General features: G+C 41.0%; 1 protein-coding gene across 5 annotated transcripts in view; it reads right to left on the reverse strand.

The window, feature by feature from the left end:
• Nucleotides 1–289: 289 nt before the first annotated feature.
• The window catches only part of TDRD3 (tudor domain containing 3), a 65,622-nt gene continuing 44,775 nt past the window's right edge, over nt 290–21,136 (reverse strand). For 3 of the 5 annotated variants that reach the window (XM_028728408.2, XM_028728413.2, XM_028728414.2), the window contains 2 exons: nt 4,277–4,402; nt 290–511 (listed from right to left, as the gene is read on the reverse strand). In XM_028728408.2, the coding sequence (XP_028584241.2) occupies nt 4,283–4,402 (120 nt within the window). In that variant the 3' untranslated portion in view covers nt 290–511; nt 4,277–4,282. Of the gene's footprint in view, nt 512–4,276; nt 4,403–20,682; nt 20,704–21,136 lie in introns of those variants that run through there. The other 2 variants (XM_028728409.2, XM_028728410.2) reach the window with 2 other exon arrangements.

The following is a 21,136-nucleotide window of genomic DNA, read 5'->3' on the forward strand; positions in this document are numbered from 1 at the left end:
CTTCAACCCAGCCAGCTGAGCCCTGGCTGAGCTCGGGAGAGTAAGTGACTCTGGTGTAGCTTCAGCTGAACAGGGTTGGGAATTTGACACCAGCTGGGTCTGCCTGAGCTCAGGCATCCTAAACTGCTCATCTTGCCATAGGATTGCCTAATAAATGTACCACCACAGAAAATAATGTCCTCTTCAGATGCTAAAATATGAGGAATTAGGATTGCACTCAGTGATAATCTGTGCAATAAAAATGGTTGATTCCAGCCAAGTAAAAAAAAAGACACAAAGCAAGGACAGGGAAGATCATGGTGGCTTTTATTGATGGCAATATTAACAATGGTTTTATTTCATATGTAAAAAGTTTAGCTTCATGGAACTTTAAAAAAAATGTCTCTGTTGAATACATCCTATACGTACTCCCTGCTCGTACCAGCCTTCTTTATCAAGTGCCATCCATGAGGCAAAGTGAGACGTCTTGAGCACCAAGGAGAACACGGAGAACTTTTGCCACAACAAATACCTGAAATGCGGAGGAGAGGAAAAAGGTAACATGGAGATCTCATTGTCATTTGCACTCCATCTCCCATTGTTAATCAACAAAATTAGCAGATGTTGTATAAAAACAGGCTTCAAAAAACTGCAATTTCGTCTCAAATAACTTTTATTTTTTGAGGTAAAGCTGTTTTGACATTATGAGGTAAGACACACTGTTGATGGATTTTAAAGCACCTTTTAGGATTAAAGAAAGAACCCAATAGTAGGTTAGGTATTAACTTAATGAGTGTTCCTCATTAAGTTCAGCAGCCAGGTTGCTCACCAGGGCAAGACAGTCTGAGCATATTACACTGATCCTGGTCCAACTGCACTGATTACCAATTAGTTTCCAGGCCCAATTCAAAGTGCTGGTTTTGATCTATAAAGCCTTAAGGACCACAATACCTCAAGGACCGCCTCTTTCCATATGAACCTACCCAGACCCTGAGATCATCTTCTGAGGCCCTTCCTCATGTGCCTCCTCAAGAGGTATGGAGGGTGGCAACACAAGAACAGGGCCTTCTCTAAAGTGGCTCCCCCTTCTGTGGAATGCTCTCCCCAGGGAAGTTCGCCTGGCGCCTTCATTATACACCTTTAGGTGCCAGGCAAAAACATTCCTTTTTAACCAGGCCTCTGGTTGACTAACATTCTATGCCCTTTTAAAATGTGCTTTTGTGGGGGAGGAGGGTTGTTCTTTTTTATTTTGATTATGTATTCTGTGTTTTTATATCATGATTTTATCCTGTGAACTGCCCTGAGACCTGGGGGTATAAGGCAGTATACTAATTTAATTAATAAATAAAGAATGCAAAAATCACCACCCACATTCATGTTAGCAATGAACTGCAAAACGGAGAAGTGGGTCCACAATTTTGTAGTTTGTGTTTTTCCAGCTCGGGCCCATCCCAGGTACTTCTGATATTGACAGAAGCCCATGTTGCCCGGCTGCCATACTTGGCATCCCAGTAAAGCCGGGCATGTGAAGGTGGCAACTGCTGTCTCTAAGCAGCCCAACAGGCTACAGCTCTGAAGAAGAAACATGTCAGGAAAGAAATCACATCAAATAGTGTAATTTCTGTACACTAAATATGAAATATAGAAAAAGAGAAGGGCAGTTTATAACCTTGGAAGATAAATAGACCCACAAGAAAATGTTGCCATATGGATTGCTCCTGTTAAGTCCAAGCTCCAAGCCAGCCATGTCCTGTTTGTGGATATTCCACACTTCCGCTCCCTCTCCCCCCTCGTTTCCTCCCCCAGCCTCAAAAGCCACTTGGCATTCTGTGCTCTTTGGGCAAGGGCTGTGGCTGCGTGTTTCTCCATTGGTGAGAGCTTCTGGCTGAGAACATGTGACGCCATTGTCCACACAGCTCCACTGGCTGCCCATCTGCCACCAAGACAGGCTCAAGGTTCCTGTACACCTCAGGGATCGCCTGATATTCCAGCTCTAGCACTGAGAACATTTTGCGTCTTTGGTCGTTCCTGAGCTGGTGAGACTCGTTTGACAACCACAAGAAATCAAGCCTTCAGCCATCGGCCCAATCCTGTGGAACAGCCTGCCTTTTTAAAATTTACTGGGAAATCTTCTATCATCACAACTGGAGTTAGTGGGAAAATTACTGGTATCAACTTTCCTTTATATTTTACCCATATCTCAACGATGTTTCTTAATAAGGGATTTTCAGTATTATCCCACCACTGCCTATTTGGTTTGATGAAAAATCTATTCACTAACTTCTCCCTCATTTCCTGTGTACCACTCTCTAACCATTCTAACTCTCCTTGTTCTATTATCTCGTCTATGATATATCTTAACTCATTTGCTATATAATATAACTATGTTGGGAAGACCCAGTGCACCTATTTTCTGGGGTTTATACTCCATCTTCTTTTATTAATTCTGGGTTTCTTATCCCCATTACAGATTTATTAATCATACGTTGCTAACCCTTTATCTCTGTCTCCAATATCTTAATTGGTAACATTATAAATAAAAAATATTATTCTAGACAAAATTTTAATTATCACTATTCTTCCAAACCATGAAAGATTAATTTTCTAATATTCCTTCAGCTTTTCCTTAATTTCAGTCTAAAATTCTCTTGTTCTAAATTTTCTAAGTTTCTTGTTATATTTATTCCCATTTATTATCTTTATTACATTTCTTAATTTTATATCTATTTTATTTTTCTTCAAAAAAATGTTTTTCATCTTCACCATAATTAAAATACATCATCTCTGATTTGGACCAATTAATTCACAACCCTGTTATTTCTCCAATTTTTTCCCCAAATGTGCTTCTATTACCTGCATATTTTCCAATGGATTTTCAGTTGTTAGCAAGGTGTCATCTGCAAATAAGCTTATCTTCTCCTTTCCTTTACTGCTTATTCCTTTCATATTTCCATCTTCTCTAATTACATTGGCCAGAGTTTCAATGACCGATACAAATAAGATTGGGAAAAGGGGGCATCTTTGCCTTGTACCTCAGGCTAGTGTTATTTGTTCTGCTATACTATTGTTCACCATAACATATGCCTTGTTCCTCAAGTCTAAATCTAATCCTTTAAATCGTTCTCCAAATCCAAAACTTTCTATAATCATTTTTAACACCGGTCATTCTACACAGTCCTATTAAACTAGACATCTGTCTTCCTGCTATAAAGCCACATTGGTTTTTATTTATACATGAAAGTATTCATTCTTTTTGTCATTATTGTTGTCAATATTTTAGCATCTTGATTTACTAGGGAAATTGGCCTATACGATTCCGGGTCTTTCAAATCTTTTCCTGGTTTTGGAATTAAGATAATTATTGATTGTTCCCACAATGGTGGGCTCCTCTCACCCTCTATTATTGAATTATATAATACTTTTAATTTAGGAAACAGTATTTTTTAAAAATACCTTATAATATTCTGTTCCCATACTCCTGGGGTTTCCCTCCTTTTAGTTTCCCTATAATTTCTGCTGTGATATATTTTCATGATACAAAGATATATAAATATTTTAAATAAATAATAAATAAATAAACTGTAACCAATCAACACTAGCATAGATTTATACTGTTAATTAATATAAAGTCCTAAACCAATCAATTCCATGGTTGCCACGTACTTGCTTTAGTCACATTTTTTTATCCACAGACCCAGTGGTGGGTAATGCTTTTGGCAAGTATTTCTCAAATCAAGTATCTCACCATTCACGGTATATTGAGCCGCTTTGTGGTTTGGTTTGGTTTTTAGCATCTACTGAACAGAGAGGAATCCAGGCATGACCATGCTTTGCCTGGCGCCTTCACTGTACACCTTTAGGCGCCAGGCAAAAACCTTCATTTTCAACCAGGCCTTTGCCTGACTTGATCTACATCCTATACCCTTTTTTAAAATGCTGGCTCTTTTGAGGGTTTTTATTGGGTTGCTGGTTTTGTTTTGATGTTATGTATTTGATATTTTATGTGAACCACCCTGAGACCTTCTGGTATAGAAACAAACAAACAAACAAAATGCTTTAGCCAGGTCCACCACATTTGCCTCAGATACCCATTCCTTTTCAGAGGTTATCTCCGTGACTAGTAATTTTTAGCTGACTCAAAACAGTAGCCCCATCAGTGCAAATTTCTAGACAGCCCCGCAGCATCAGCTAAGTTCCAACAGAACGTCCGTGAGTTATTCTCTTATTCTAGGAAGTGATAAATGTTTGCAAAACCAAACATTAAAAGGTTTTGTGCACTACCATCATCAGTATTTACCCATTATCAGTTCCTAGCTCTTGGAGGTTGATAAAACTGTTGAGTAGGCCGTGTTGACCGCCGGGGCTGTCCATCACCACCTCTTCGGAATTCTAAAGTTTGTTCATAAGCCAATTCTTCCTCTTCCTGCAGGTAAACAACATTATTTAAAAGTATACACTGACAGAATTATACAGAAAGAAGTTCCCTTTCTAGGCAAAAAGATCTTTAGCTAAAATGGCCCTTACAAGAATGGCTGGGCCAGATCACACTCATGTTTTCTTAAGGACAGACGCCTGAGAAGTGAAATCTGGATACTGGAAACAGCAGGGAGAGGCTGTATGTGTAGCAAGGAATCGTACAGATAGAACATCTTTCCCCCCAAAAGTCTACACAAACTAATCTGCAAAAAAGGGCCAGAAAAGTGACTAGTGGGACTTTTAATGATTAAAAACATGGCATTGGAGTGACAACTACTTAATGTGCAAGATCCAACAGAGAAGCATCAAAGATGAAATGAAAACGTGAAACAGAAAAATGTTACTACTCTTTCTGTAGGAACCTTATCTGTGAGATAATGTCTGTAATGAATAAATAGACAAGCTCTGAAAACTATAGTTCTATGTATGTCCCACACTACTTTGAGGTTGGCTCAGAGTGATTAGCTAGCATGGTGCACAAGTTAATGACACATTGGAACTGGGGAGACCTAGCACTGAAACTCCTTCTGTGAGCTCAGATCAGTCACACATTTTTACTCTAGGCTACATCACAGAGTTGTGAAAATAAATGGAGTGCGGACAGGGGGCAACCATATACTGCATGTCGCTTTGAGCTCTTCGGAGGAAAGGTGGAACACACAAAAAACAAAATCATAGAATTGTAAAGTTGAAAGGGACCTGAGGGTCATCTAGTCCAACCCCCTGCAAAGCAGGAATCTCAATGAAATCATATGTGACAGAAGGCCATTCAACAGCAAGCACTTAAAAAACTAATACTAATTATAGTTTTTTGGCCGTAAATTGTTGCTCCTTACTGAATTGGAAGCTCACCATGACAATCCCCATAGTCATGCCCCAAAAAGAATCCCCAAATGCAAGCTGTTCTGTTGATGCCTTAATAGATAGATGATAGATACAGAGATACTGTAGAATGTAGATGATAGATAGATACAGTGCTTTTGGGGGGGGTCACAGAGGTCGCATAACCCTAAACATTTTGTGAATCTAAGTCTGGCCTCATTGAGGGGCAGTATTTCAATATGAGTAGGAAAATGAGAGTACCCCTAAACATTTTTTTAGATATTTTGGATAGATGATAGATAGATATAGATAGATAGATAGATAGATAGATAGATAGATAGATAGATAGATAGATAGATAGATAGATAGATGATAGATAGATAGATAGATGATAGATGATAGATAGATAGATAGATAGATAGATAGATAGATAGATAGATAGATGATAGATAGAGAGATGATAGATAGATAGATAGATAGATAGATAGATAGATAGATAGATAGATAGATGATAGATAGATAGATAGATGATAGATAGAGAGAGAGATGATAGATAGATAGATAGATAGATAGATAGATAGATAGATAGATAGATAGATAATAGATAGATAGATGATAGATAGATAGATAGATAGATAGATAGATAGATAGATAGATAGATAGATAGATATAGATAGATAGATGATAGATAGATAGATGATAGATAGATAGATAGATAGATGACAGAGATAGATAGATAGATAGATAGATGATAGATAGATGATAGATAGATAGATAGATAGATAGATAGATAGATAGATAGATAGATGATAGATAGACAGATGATAGATGATAGATAGATAGATAGATAGATAGATGATAGATAGATAGATAGATAGATAGATAGATAGATAGATAGATGATAGATAGATAGATAGATGATAGATAGATGATAGATAGATATAGATAGATGATAGATAGATAGATAGATAGATGATAGATAGATAGATGATAGATGATAGAGATAGATAGATAGATAGATAGATGATAGATAGATAGATAGATAGATATAGATAGATAGATAGACAGATGATAGATAGATAGATAGATAGATAGATAGATAGATAGATAGATGATAGATAGATAGATAGATATAGAGATAGATGATAGATAGATAGATTAGATAGACAGACAGACAGACAGACAGATAGATGATAGATAGATAGATGATTGATAGATGATAGATAGATAGATAGATAGATAGATAGATAGATAGATAGATAGATATAAGAACACACAAGAGTTCATAGCATTTGTATGTACTATTTATGAGGCTCAGAATGACTGCAATCCTATGTAGTTTCTGGAGGAAATTCCATTGAACACTTGGGTGCTTACTGCTCACTGCAAGTGTAAAACACTGGCTTGCAAGACACACTAAGCCTTGCCTTAGCGAGACCATGCAAGCACGTGGGTTCCCAAAGAAGATAAATTCTGCAGGGATTAGCTGCTCTACAGACTTCCTAGTTGTCAACTCCCTGCTGCAGCCAGTTCCAGCAGGGAGAAAGATATGGTGCTGACAGCACAGCCTCCTCAACAAGCCCTGCTGGGATCAGCTGCACGGAGTTCCTGACTGCACAAAGCAGGGCTTGCTGTAAGTGCCAATCAGCTAAAGGTCATAGTGATCTCAGGAGATTGACACAAAATGGGGATGGGAGTTGGTGGAGCTCAGGATGTGGTCTCCTGGTTGGATCTTGTTTCCCCACCTGTAACAGACTGTAATTAGATTGAAGTATCACAAATCAATTGAAGTCTGGTCCAGAATACCGTTTGTGTTTCTTTTTCACAATCTGTGCAAATTTCTCACTCCAGCTACACTAGGTGGAGGTTAAGATTGTAAGGGGAAAGAGGAGCAGTAGGCATTTCTATCAGTGCTTTTTTGTACAAACTCACATGTTTTGCTATGACATTAGAGAGACCTCTTGTTCACATCATTTATAGAAAGAACTAGCAGGGATAAATGGAACAAGGATTGAACAGCATGGGGGGGAAATAGGAACACCTGCTCCTATTTTTATTTCAAAGCCAGTTCAGTTCTCCTAGTGTAAAGGAAAAAACCAAAACATATTAAGTAGAAGATTTCTCACCTTTAAACTTCAGATACCTTTTTAAAGTGTCAGCAGCTCTTTCAACAGATGTTACATATAACAACTGCAATAGCTATCACCACTGAGCATGAATTTAAATTTAAACTTGAATTTTTGGCCTCTCATCTGCTTCCCCACCTCTTATTTTAAATTATAGTACAACCTCCTGTCAGAAAGATTAAAAGCAAAGAAAAGAGGAGGAAATTAGTAAGTGACCTAAAAAGCTAGCTCATAGTTGCTAGAAGAAGACTTCCCATTATTCTAAATGCAGGTTAAAATGCAGCTCTGTCCTTTTCTTGCTGTGCTTAAAGCACATGTGTATGTTTTAGTCTACACTTTTTCCAGGTGGCTCAAACCTTTTGGCCAGGGGTGTGGAGCTGCATTTGGCCTGTGGGAGAGCACCCTGGCATTCCTCTGCAGCAGCGCAAACTGGGATACAAAGGAAAAGCCAAGCAAGGCTTGAAGCTCAAGTCCTGGTTTGGCAAGGCATAGCTGGGCTATGAATTCCCTACAGGGAACTCTCTAAGGAAGCTGATGCTGGTGCCTTTGCTCTCACTGCAAGGGTGAGAGCAAGCCTGCATTGCCAATAAACCCTCAGGTGCACACGATATGGCTCACGACTGTGAGCTAACAGCAATGTCCCTACCTGTCCCACATCTGACATCACATATGATGTTGGGTAGGTATGTGTGGTTTCATGGAACTGGTTAGCAGACCTAATTAGGCCCACAACCCAGAGGTTCGCCAGCCCTGGCATAGGTGTTGCCCTACACCTCGCTTCAGATATTTGAAAGGGAATTGCATGTGCTACACTCTCAGATAAGGTTAACAAGAGACTTTGGGACCATGCTAAATCAAGTGGGGGTTGGCAGTGAGCTGGTCTGCAGTCATACCTCATTTCTGACCAAACATAGTACTGTTATTGAAGCTGTTTATGACCGGATGTGCTTCAAATAAAGTAGCCCCAAGTGAACTTATCAAATGCCCTCTCAGCATCCACCAAAGACCATCAGCAGCAAAAGTGTATTCTCCACAGTTGCTATTAAGCCATGTGAATGCTTTGCTAAGACAATGGTTAAGAATGAGCTTAGGACATAGATTTCAGCCTGCCTTTGTAAATCAGATCAGACATTAGCTTGAGCAGAAAAACTTGGTTTCCTCACCGGAATGACTGGGGCATGTCTCTTGTATCTTGCCTAAGACTCTGAAGAGCTGTTGATGTACCCCAAACCTTTTCCCAAAGCTACATTGTCCAGTGAAGCAGATAGGTTTCTGGCACAGTGGCAGCTAGACCATTTTGTGGCACATACCATGTCCATCTAGCGAGTGAGAAGTTTCTTACCACACTGACCAGCAAAGTACTATGCCAGTTCACAGCTACATTCTTGGGGCTCTCGTTGCAGATGAAAAAAGGAAGCTCATACTGGAATAGGCTGTTCTAAGAAGAGGGCCATCACTGCCTGGGTCATTATGGCCATGGCCTCCCACAACTGGCTTGTTCGTGGCAGATTAGCTCAGATTCAAAAGGTGTAGACTTTGAGGAAGCACAGACAGTCTTTCTGTAGGAGATCACTTGTTCAGTTGTTTTACCAGCATGAATTGAATGGAGAATGCAGATAACTCTGATTAAAAACAAACTTGGGGAGTGAATAGGTGGAGCTTGATCCTTTTTTGGTCTGCAAGCTTTGCAGCCTCTCAGAGAACTGAGAAGGATTTCTTCTAACTGGGAAAGTTCAGGCTAACAGGGTAAATGTTTACAATTCTTTGTCAGATTGTTTCCATTTCTAATTTAAAACTAAAGGTTGCATTTCACTAGGCTTTTTAAAGCTCAATATGTTTTGCTAAGAGGGACGCGGGTGTTGCTGTGGGTTAAACCACAGAACCTAGGACTTGCCGATCAGAAGGTCGGCAGTTCAAATCCCCATGACGGGGTGAGCTCCTGTTGTTCGGTCCCTGCTCCTGCCAACCTAGCAGTTCAAAAGCACGTCAAAAGTGCAAGTAGATAAATAGTGCAAGTAGGTACTGCTCTGGCAGGAAGGTAAACGGTGTTTCCAAGCGCTGCTCTGATTCACCAGAAGTGGCTTAGTCATGCTGGCCACATGACCTGGAAGCTGTACGTTGGTTCCCTCGGCCAATAAAGCGAGATGAACGCTGCAACCCCAGAGTCGTTCACGACTGGACCTAATGATCAGGGGTCCCTTTACCTTTACCTATGTTTTGCTAGTTAACCTACATGTTCAGAAGTAAGCAGCACAGAGCTCAAAGGAGCTTAGCCCCAAGTTAAGTATAGAAACAACTGCAGTTGTGTCGTAATTCTTTTTAGTTTAATGGAATAAAAATCCTAAATAGTTGAAAGGGTGGGGGGTGTCAAAAACTGTGGAATTAATACCAGCTGTCAAATAAATCACATGAATGATTCATATACTCATCAATCTATGTAACTGGCAACACAATCACATTAAGATTCTTGCCGTTTAGTCAGAAATAATCCCCAGGGAGCCAGCAGCCAATGGGCCAGAACCAGCCTCCTCAACAGGTCCAAACAGGATGTTTTGGACCACTGCTCTCTTAGGATACTGCTTGAAACTACTTGGGAAAGGCAAAGGACAAGGGAAGGTATCCAGAGCACCTTCAAGTGAATGTTCCCAATGGTGATTCTGCATCCCTTGCCATTTCTGTCACAAAAGGTGAGGGAAGCGGGATATGCTGGGAACTACTACCTCAAGGTTCCTGGAACACCATGAAGCTGTGGTTCTCAAAGGACCAGCATCCTCTTCTATTGTGGGGAGGGGGAAACTGGGAGGCCGTGGAGATCTCATTCTGTCTCATTGCTGCCCTGGTGATTGGGAACAGCTGAACAGCCGCACCTACCTTTGTCTTGGCCAAGATTACCACTTGAGTGTGGTCCCTTGCACCAAGACAGAAAAAAGGTTACCTACCCCTAAATCACAAACTGAGTTATGTAACTCTTGTCAGGTAATATCTGTGCTGGTAACTGCATGAGTATTGTCGCACTATCATGATGTAGCTATATGTTACAGCTGACTAGTAGAAAGTGGTTCTTAAGGCCAGTGATAATTTGTTGACCCATCACTAGTTATTCAAGAGGAAAGCACCACCAGACGTCTCCTGTACATGCCCTTCTGGCTGCAGAACTATCATTGCACTACCTGTTGGTGAAGGTGACAAAAACCTCTACCTGCAGCATCTCCTAATAGAGGAATAGGTAGTGGAAAGCACAAGGGTCCACCTGCCAGAGTAATGAAGTATGGTTCAGGTGGTCTGCTGGGTCAGTTTCTTTCACGGCAATATAAATCACCACAGGAATGATAACATTAGGTACACACCAGTTCCACAACTCCAGTGTAAGGGCAGGAGAATCCTTGAACCAGTGCCAGTTTGCTTGTTTATGTAGAGGCCGCTTGGATGGTATGGCTCCAAAAGGAGAACCTGAAGACTCTGGTGATGGCCAGCAGTTCAGGGGAATGTATGAGAAGCCTTGGCTCTACTCAGGAACACACAGCCTTGACCATAAGTCCCACAATGTGCCCCCACCCCACACAAAAGTGTTTGTGGCAACTACAGCAGTCAAGGACTGAGGGGTGAAAGAGCAGTACAAGTCGATCATCTGCATTCACCACAAGGAGCACTGAACTCCCAAAGGTGGAAGAAGACATTTGGCATGGGAGCCCACTCCCTGCTGGAACATATCTAGGAGCCAATGCTAAAGAAGGTGCCTCTTCAAACAGATGAAGAGGTGACACAGTTGAAGTCATTGATCCTAGACACTTTGGCAGCTGGCTGTGTGAGCAGGTTCAGAAACCACACTGGTAGCCAATACAATAAGGTTTTGAGGTATGCTAGAGGCCAGATGTGCATGACCATCCAAATAGCATGTGGGAAGAAGTCACACATTCTATGAATACTCTGGGGGCCATGGCCAGTAGAAATAGGAGGAGTTGGAAGCAATGGTCTCCCTGAGGATGTGAAGGATGTGATGTTTGTGTCAGATCGCTATGTGGAAGTACATATCTTCAAGTCTATGGGTACAAATTCCCAACATAAAGGAATGGAAGGATGCTGGCAATCCTGAATTTCCTTGGTCTCATGAAGGAATTATGTCAAGAAGGTCTACAATTGTCTAGAGGCATCTACCTTTCTCAGGATAGTGAACAGAAGCCCTGAAGTCTCAAGGCATCAGATAACGATTCCATTGTCTCCTTTCAGAGGAGGGTTCTGATCCATCTCTCTTAAGAGGAGACAAAGGTTTTGAACAGGAAATGTCATCTCCAGGAAGCAAGAAAAAGTCAACTGCATATTGCATGTGAACCATGGTGACAGTATGCCACACCAAGCAGAAGTGCCAGAGTCTGGTCCCAAATGCTGGTGGGTATAGCTCCCAACTATGACATGTCACAAGTCAAAACAGATGCTTGGGATATCTGCTGCCCTGGGATGGTTAGATAACTGAACTTCACAGATGGGAACGACCTCTTGGATCAATGTGAAGATGACTAACAGGATAATTGTGCCTCTGTTGACTGAGATACAGGACATCTGGAGAAACCTCCATGACAAGGGCATATGGAACACTGTGGGCCTAGGTATGGAGCTTCGGTACAGAATGTCATTAGTTTTAGAACTAATGAGTCCCTTACCACTGAAAGTCAGGCCTTCAGTGTGGGATCAGGCATCCTGGTTATGCCGCACTTAGTCTAGCAAAGTATGCAAGCAGAGGGCAACAGCACCTGCCATGCTCAAATTTGAGAAGGGGTCAAGTCCCTAAGGTGTGGTGTTGTAGCCATGTCAAAGGAAACTTGTGACCTCTCAGTCTGAAAAAACAGTCTGCTGTCAACAACAAAATGAATGGAACCAAAGTAGAGAAAACCCCAAGTTTGTGATGGTTGGAAATATTGGCATCGGTGTCAAGCACCACGGAGGCTTGCTCTCACAATGTCACTTGGTAGACGGCATGAGTGGTTTTGGTGTGCCTGGTGGAAATGCTGGCAATGACTGGGTACATGTCCACTTTTTGTCCCTCAACAAGACATTCATGCCCATCAGTGGAGGGTGGAATGCTACCAAAAGCAAACATGACCAAAAGGCCACCCATTGCATCATAGGCTCTGATGGAGGGCAGCGAAGGTGTCCATCAGTGCAGAATGGACCAAAATAAAATAACACAAATGGACAGAGAAAAATAAACTGTAGAAGAGAAAGTAAATGAAGGAAGAGATGCCCTGTTTCCTGCTGCAATGAGGCATTTTAGATTAAAAATATCTGCTCTTCTTGCTCTTCCTTTGTCATTTTAGTGCTGCAAGTTTGGGTTTTCCAAGTTTCCATGACATTGTTTGATGTCAAAGTATGTATCTTACATTAGCAGATTGTTTTTCCTTTTTTAAAACAACATCCTTTTCCTGTTTAAAAATTGAAGCCTTTCTTTGGGTAATTAAAAGAGGAGGAACAAAGAAGACTCAGAATCTTGGTGTAAGTCACAAATTGATGGAGGATTAATTTTTAATGAATAAAATTATTTGAGGATGTAACCAATGAGAACCAGATTTAAAATGAAATTTTTTATTTTAGGGAAAGGGCCTTCTTCTCTCTCTCGACCTTTCTCTTACAACTTCTAGTTCACATGGGATTTTCCTCCAGCAACATTTTCCTCTCCAAACCCACCTTCTATGAAAGCAGGAACAGTGGTTTGGTGTTTTGGAGAAATGAAGAATCAATCTATGCTTTTATTGGGCACACTGGTTTGTTCGCTAAGAGGAGACTTGTACTCCTTCCAGGTCAGGTCTCAAAGAGGATAGTTTTCTTCAGTTTTTTCCTGTTTTTGTTTCCTTTTTTATTCTTCCTGATCCTTGTGGACTACATTTGCTCAGAAATCTTCTAATGGAAAACAGTAGACCTCACCCAAGAAAGTCTGGTAAATAAGGTTGTTTTGATTAACATTTTCTCAATTTTCAATAATTTATTTACTCATTGTTCCACAAAGTCTTTACATCTATCTTTACATGTCATCTTAATCTTTACATGTCATCTTAATCTTAAGCAGTTAATGCAACCAGCTAAATTTCCCCCTATTTAGTGTTTGTAGTAGTCCCACTGAAATTGTTTCATCTATTATATTGCATTCATATCTATTTAATTTAGTGTTTATTTTGCATCATGTTTGCATTGAATATTTCAAAATTTTCACCACTTGTCAGTTGTTTTTCTTTCTGGTGTGGTTCTGGTCTTTGCTCACTATCCATATGCTCACTAGAGCAAACTAATGTAGACTTATTTGAAAACCTGTTTTTCAAAGATAGGTTTGGAGCCTAATGCTTTCTTCTGGCAGGGATTGGAGGTCATGTCCATTAACATTTCAATTATTCTAATGGCTCTGACACATGATGCTTTCATATTTAAATCATTCTAGCAGTCAGAATGAGAATATGAAATATCAAGGCTTTCATTGTGAATAAAGGATAACAATTGTTTGCAAGTGATTGGTTAGAAATACAACTATTGTTCATCTGGCACAGTTCATAAGGGCTGTCCTTTTCCAAAACAATTTGTTCACTTTGACAAAACATTTAGGGGTTTAAGTTTTGTTTTTGCAAAAGTAATGTACTGCTGTCCACATACCCATAATATCAATAAATTATCACATTTCAGCACAAATATGAATGCTGCCTCATAATCCTCTCACACTCTTGCACTGGCAACATGGTTTTCACTGGCTATTCCTATGTCCCAAGCAGGGAACAATATTTTTCTCCACAACAGGTCTTTTGACCTGAATAATATCAAGTTACCAAGATACTGGCTGTATTTGAATGTCATGCTAAACCAGAGTTTAATGCACTGTGAAAGGGCTTAGCCTCCTCCTAAGTTGACAGGCTCCTCTTGCCTTACCTTCTCCTTCCTACAAAGCTGAGATTTGTTTGAAAGCTCTTGCTTTTGGTTTTTGTTAAGTGCAGCCTCCCATGTCTTCCATACAAGGAACTGTAATTGAAACTGGCTTATTTTTTAGCTCCAAGTGACACAAGAAACTGTGCTATCCTAAAGAAAAAGGAGAAGCTTCGGAATTCCTCCTTTTGAACTTATGGGATGATAGGAGAAGTGTGCAAACACTGGATGAGTCTAGGACTATTCTCCACATGCTAAAACACAGTTCAGCCTGACATGCAAATGTGGTTCAGTTATGATGTAGTCAACAAGTTAGAAAAGGCTCCATCTCAAAACTCAATAAACTCTTCTCCCAATGTCTTAAAGATTAAAACAAGTGTGCTTTCAAAAGCATAAACTTACTGAATTTTTTAGATCTCTCTGAAAAGCAAACAGAACTGAATTAAAGCTAGAAAGGACTTGTAATTTATACTTGAAGGAATTCAATCAAATAAACCATCTTGCTTTGCTTACTAGACTAATTCTGACTTCAGGCTGTTCACAGCATATGCCTATACCAAGTGTTATTTGACAAGATTGGGAGTCTAGGCTCATAACAGACTCCAAAATTAAATAGCTTTCAGAATGGAATACCTTCCACCTGAAAAAATGAACCCTTTTTGAATCAATGTTGAATCAATGTGTTAGGTCCAAACAGCTAGCCTATATAACATTGGATAATATGCCTTCGTACTGGGGAGTGTTGTGGGATGAAGTGAAGCACAAATACTGAAAATAATGAGATACTTTGTTCAAATTCCTTTATTTATATGTTGCACTGCTACATCTCTCATCCCCTAACTGCTGCCTAGTAGAGAAGGCCCAGAAAAATAAACAGAATATGTGTTCATGCACATGTACCTGCATGTGTGTCTTGTGCATTAAGAGTGTGTGGTTGGTAAATCTGGGTAAACATTGAAAAAATATGTGATGAAATATTTTCTAATTTTTAAAGCAAGCAAAGTTTTTAAAAATACTGCTATTAATTGCTGATTATGCCCTCAAAATGTTTTCTAGTCACCATTTAAGACAATTTATAAGGCAATCTATCCCATTTACCGTATTTTTCGCTCTATAATACGCACCAGACCATAACACGCACGTAGTTTTTAGAGGAGGAAAACAAGAAAAAAAATATTCTAAATGAAATAGTGGATATATGATTTTTGTGGTTCATGCTGTGGCCACAGACATGTGATCTGACAGTGAGTTTGGAGTAGCCCAATGCAAAAATCCTGAGGATCCATGTGGATCCATGCTTTGTAACCACGGAGGAGGGAAGGAAGGGGAACCATGGATCCTCTGCTCACGACTGCAGGAGATCCCCCCCGCCACCCGCAGGCATTCGCTCCATAACACGCACAGACATTCCCCCTTACTTTCTAGGAGGAAAAAAGTGAGTGTTATGGTGCAAAAAATACGGTACTCTAGAGGTGTAAAATAAAAATCTTGTCAACCTTCATATTCCTATTGACACACGAAACAAACAGCTGTTTCAAAATATGCGTGCCATTTTTTAAAGGAAAAAAAACAAGCTAACATGCATAACAAAAAGCTTTTTTCAGCCTCAGTAAATATTCACTTTTGTTAGGTTCATGAAGATAAAAATGGAAGTCCGGAATCAGAAGCTATTGATCTTTCAGCAATACTCTGAGAGAGAAACCTGAGGGCTGTACTTTTAGTTTTTAAAATGACCCGAGTTTCTTGTGGCTAACTTTGTCTAGTTCCTGTGGAATTGTATAATGATGATATACTGCTGAGTACTTCAGTATCATCAAGCTAACTCAAGCATCTAGATGTACTAATGGTCCTTAATAATGTGATCAGTGGAGGCCAGGGAACAGACTTTTCCAAAGTAATTTCAACCCTCTGTAGAAAAAAGTGCTTATGGTGTATGCTGCTGGATCACGGTTGCCTCCAGTTAACAGGTTTCATTTCTTCTGTTTCTGGGTAATGTTGATGGCATGAAGGGAAGCCTGTTCCTAAGCCAAGATGGCATTAAGGCCTTTTATTTCAACTCTTCTTCTTCTTGTTGTTGTTGTTGTTGTTTAGTCGTTTAGTCGTGTCCGACTCTTCGTGACCCCATGGACCAGAGCACGCCAGGCACTCCTGTCTTCCACCGCCTCCCGCAGTTTGGTCAGGCTCATGCTGGTAGCTTCGAGAACACTGTCCAACCATCTGGTCCTCTGTCGTCCCCTTCTCCTTTTGCCCTCCATCTTCCCCAACAACAGGGTGTTTTCCAGGGAGTCTTCTCTTCTCATGAGGTGGCCAAAGTATTGGAGCCTCAACTTCACGATCTGTCCTTCCAGTGAGCACTCAGGTCTGATTTCCTTAAGAATGGATGCGTTTGATCTTCTTGCAGTCCATGGGACTCTCAAGAGTCTCCTCCAGCACCATAATTCAAAAGCATCAATTCTTCGGCGATTTCAACTCTATTTTTACTATATTCTCAACTGGCAAAACTGAAATATGCCTGACTACCTTCAGTGCAGCTGCTTCTTGCTCCTTCTCCAATACTGGAAATCCTTTTAATTACTAATTTTTAATATTCAGGTATTTTCCTAACAGGGACGCGGGTGGCGCTGTGGGTTAAAGCCTCAGCGCCTAGGACTTGCCGATCGAAAGGTCGGCGGTTCGAATCCCCGCTGCGGGGTGCGCTCCTGTTGCTCGGTCCCAGCGCCTGCCAACCTAGCAGTTCGAAAGCACCCCCGGGTGCAAGTAGATAAATAGGGACCGCTTACTAGCGGGAAGGTAAACGGCGTTCCATGTGCTGCGCTGGCTCGCCAGATGCAGCTTGTCACGCTGGCCACGTGACCCGGAAGTGTCTGCGGACAGCGCTGGCCCCCGGCCTCTTGAGTGAGATGGGCGCACAACCCTAGAGTCTGTCAAGACTGGCCCGTATGGGCAGGGGTACCTTTACCCTTTACCTTATTTTCCTAACAGTATCACTTCATGTGCAAAGCTAAAGAAAACTGTTTCTCTCTTTATCACTCTAAGTTTAGAGATGGCAAATGGGCACCAACAAAACCTTACAGTGCTGTCCCATCCCCCAATGGTAACATTCCTGTGCTGAGTCTCTGGACAGCACGGGATTAGGTCTGTGGAGCTGTTTGCAGAACACCTTAAGCTCACCTTCAGACCCAGTTCTCGCCCCATCTATTTTGATTTTTAAAATAGATGTGGCTTAGCTTCGTCAACTGCAGCTTAATTTCTAGACTTACAGTCTGCCAAGCTGGTGCCAAACATATTGCTCTACTCTCCTTTAGGCCCCATCAGTGAGGCTGAAGGGGGCGGGGTCCTGTCTGGGCAGCCCAGGACCTCCTTACACACTGCCCAGGCTTGTGCCCCAGGGATGTCACCTCAGTGCTGCTAACCCAGACGCACTTCATTGCCTCTTGAGACAGACAGATGCCAACAACAAAGGCCCTTGCAATTCCATAGGCTAGGGGAACCACTTCCATTGGATGTGTCAGATCAAAATGCAGCCCTCCACATTTGACAGATGGGTGGGGCTGTCCAACTATCAATCAACTTTTATAAGGCAGCTGTGGTTGCACTCTAAAGAAGCAGGGTGGCATTCAATGCCAAATGTAAACTGCAGCCAGGGCTGCAACAAAACAACTGAGAACCACCCTAAGGCTTTGGATTGTTCCTTTGCCACCATGACTTTAGCTGTTCCATTCCTGATGTATTGTAAGCAGATGAGTAGCAGGCGACTGTGGCTATGTGAACATGGTCTGGTGGGTCTAATTTGGGCATTCAGCTGAGGTTCCTCACTGCCAACTGTAGGTCCTGGAAGCTCTCTCAAACTGTAGAAGTAGAAACTCACCAGGAAATGATAAAAAGCATAGTAAATATTCTACTTTCTTCGAAAAATTTATCTTTCATTCTCTCCACCTGCCCACCCAAATGGGAGAGGAAACATTTCGTTCCTCTGTGACACTGAAGTTGATGGAATTTTTACTTTTCTAAGTATCCGAAATCCTGCTTATTCCTATAATTTACCAAAGTCTGCCTGCTTACAAAATACCGGTTTGGCAGAATTCAAAGACTATTCAGTGCAAAAATCCAGATTGTTGGTTCCATAGTTTGCACTTAATTTTTGATAATCGTCCTGTCATGCCCTCTTCCAGCCTTCCCCTAAGTCTCTATTTCAGATGCAGCAATAAAAAAACATGGTTGTATCTTATAATATTGTCCCACTAATGCAATAACTTCTGCCTGCAGAATGGGACTTCCTCTCCTGTCCCGAAATGTCTTCCCTTCCCTCCACAGTTTGTTCTGAGGGTTCTGCCAACATTCTACAGCAGATGGGAGAGACACAAGAAGCGAAGTCCCATTGTGCAGGCTAACATCCTTGCATTAATGGGATGTCTTTGCTGAATATAACACAGTACTTTGTTGTTTTACCACCACTGATGTGGTTTCAATGCATCTCTGCTCCAGTTACATTCAGAAGGCCATTTAACACATCACCTAAGAGCACACATAGGAATTTCCATCAAGTGGAAATTAAACAAAAAGCCATAGCCAATCACATATTTCTGAAAAGTGTAGCTATATATCTTCACTCACAAATGTTGTTGATGTTGTTGTTTTGGCTCCACACTATAGTTTTCAGGCATACACATAAAAATGGTGTATCTGAGTCCCAAAAACTCCTTCCACTATGAAAGAAGTGCATAATAAGTCTATGGAGTGGGGTGGAGTCCATGGGGTGGAGCATCTCCAGCCTGAGGCTTAAATGGGTCCAAGCCATGACCAAACCATGCCCATAAACTCTGCACCTGGCATCACATATGACATCAGGTGTGGGGCAGATAAAGACCTGGCTGCACTGCCAATCAGCTGATCATCAGGGGTTACAAAGCACTGGGTGTAGAGCTCTGCCATCCATGAGAATCCGATGATTATCTGCACAAGCAAAAATAAGTCACTGTATGTCATTGTGATAAACTTGGTCCATGGGGTCTATATGGATTCAGCCCACTGGCCAGATCTAGTTCCCCACCTCTGTGGCAGACTAACAGATGGATTGCAGCCATACTAATCTCTTTCAGAATGCTGTGTGAGTGATTACTTCCATTCAGCTATTCACTTCAAAGTTATAAATGCTAAGATGTACAAGCAGCACTTTACAAGACATAACACAAGTACTGGCCCATATAAAACTAATGCACTGATGTCACATAATCCATAAAGTCATCCCTGAATGGCACAGTAGTGCATCTGACTTCATCAAACCAGATGATTTCACCAATAACTGCTGCTTATCATTTGTGATTATCGCTATTAAGACTTCTGAAAAGACAGACAGTCCTATTTTAATTATCTGAAGCCTTTCCACAAATTGTGTGAGATACAGCACATGGATAGAAGAAGCCAGACCAAATGGCTTAACTGGGGAAAAATGGGCAGTTTTCTGGAGTTGTGAGGTAAAGTAGTCTGCTCCTAATATATACAGTGTGTGTGTGCATGCATGTGTGAGAAAAATGAATCCTGTCTCCAGCAGCATTGGGGGGAAGTGGACCTCCCTCTCCCTCCAAGGCTACTGGATGACATCATGATCAAGAAAAGAGACTGGCTACTGTTTACCCAATATTTTTGACTTCATGGAATATTTGACTTTAACCAAATATAGGTGGTGTGTTGACCAGCCAGCAGATCAGCATCCCAAACGAACACACATTTTTATGTCAACCGTGCCTAGTAAGTAGAAGTAGGTTTTTATTCTTCAAAAATCATATATACCCTTCTGTCACTTTGTATGGTTTGCACCCATGGCACTAGTTTCACTGCAATCAAATCAACAGAAAACAGGTTTTTAGAACTGTTTCAAAGTCACTTTTCAGTGCTACTATGGAAACTACTTGTAAATGAAGGCAAGATTCACATTTCACTGCTAATACAGGAAGTACATTTAAATCAAAGAGTTTTATTAGTTTATGCTAAAAGCCTTTTCCCCACACACCTCTAAACTGACGTGTAGCACTTGTTAAGAACCTTCAAGAGCAGCATGTAAACAGCAGTACAGGCCCCTATAACAGCTCACTACTTATTCAATAATAAGGTTGCTAACCCAATTTGAGTTCATGGAGAATGATTTCCGCGTGTGCGTGTGCGATTCAAAACACAACACAAAGGTTGGGCACTGTGTTCCTGGTAACCAGCACACAGCAACTGCATATGAACTGTTTTCTAATGTTTTACTTTCTTCCTATTACAAATAGGAGCCTTACAGATGATCATCTTACCACACATAATCTTCACCTTGTGGGTAGCAAAATTCTCCTTACCCCTCTCTAGTGTAACACAGGTGGTCCAGATACCCTGATAAGAGAAGTCCCTCTCAGATTGGTCACCTCTGTGGGATGGAGACAGAAGCACTTATCCTCATATACACAGAGTACAGCTTTGCTCATGTGGACAAGGATATGTTCCCTTACCTAGAGCATTCATGCCAATTCACTGTCTTATTTTACTGGTGGTTGCCAACATACCACCAATAAGCTAAAACTAAAGTGTGTGAATTTGGAAAGAGACTTCAGATATGCAGTAGTATTACTTATAGTGTTCAGATTTCTGTAATGACTAAAAGGCTGACAGAACATAACTAACTTCCAAAAGTTTGGTGTATTTGTTCTAAGGCACACGCAGCTCATCAGGCCTAGCCAGTGCCTCCTGTGAAGTTTGTGTGCAACCTAAAATATGCTTGAGAATGCACCAGAGCGCCTTGGCAGGCATGTTGAAGTGAAGTGTTCTCTGAAGATGAAAAGTTTCAAAATTGCTGACTGATG

Source organism: Podarcis muralis, chromosome 4 (genome assembly GCF_964188315.1).
Source record: "Podarcis muralis chromosome 4, rPodMur119.hap1.1, whole genome shotgun sequence".
Classification (NCBI taxonomy): Eukaryota; Metazoa; Chordata; class Lepidosauria; order Squamata; family Lacertidae; genus Podarcis; species Podarcis muralis.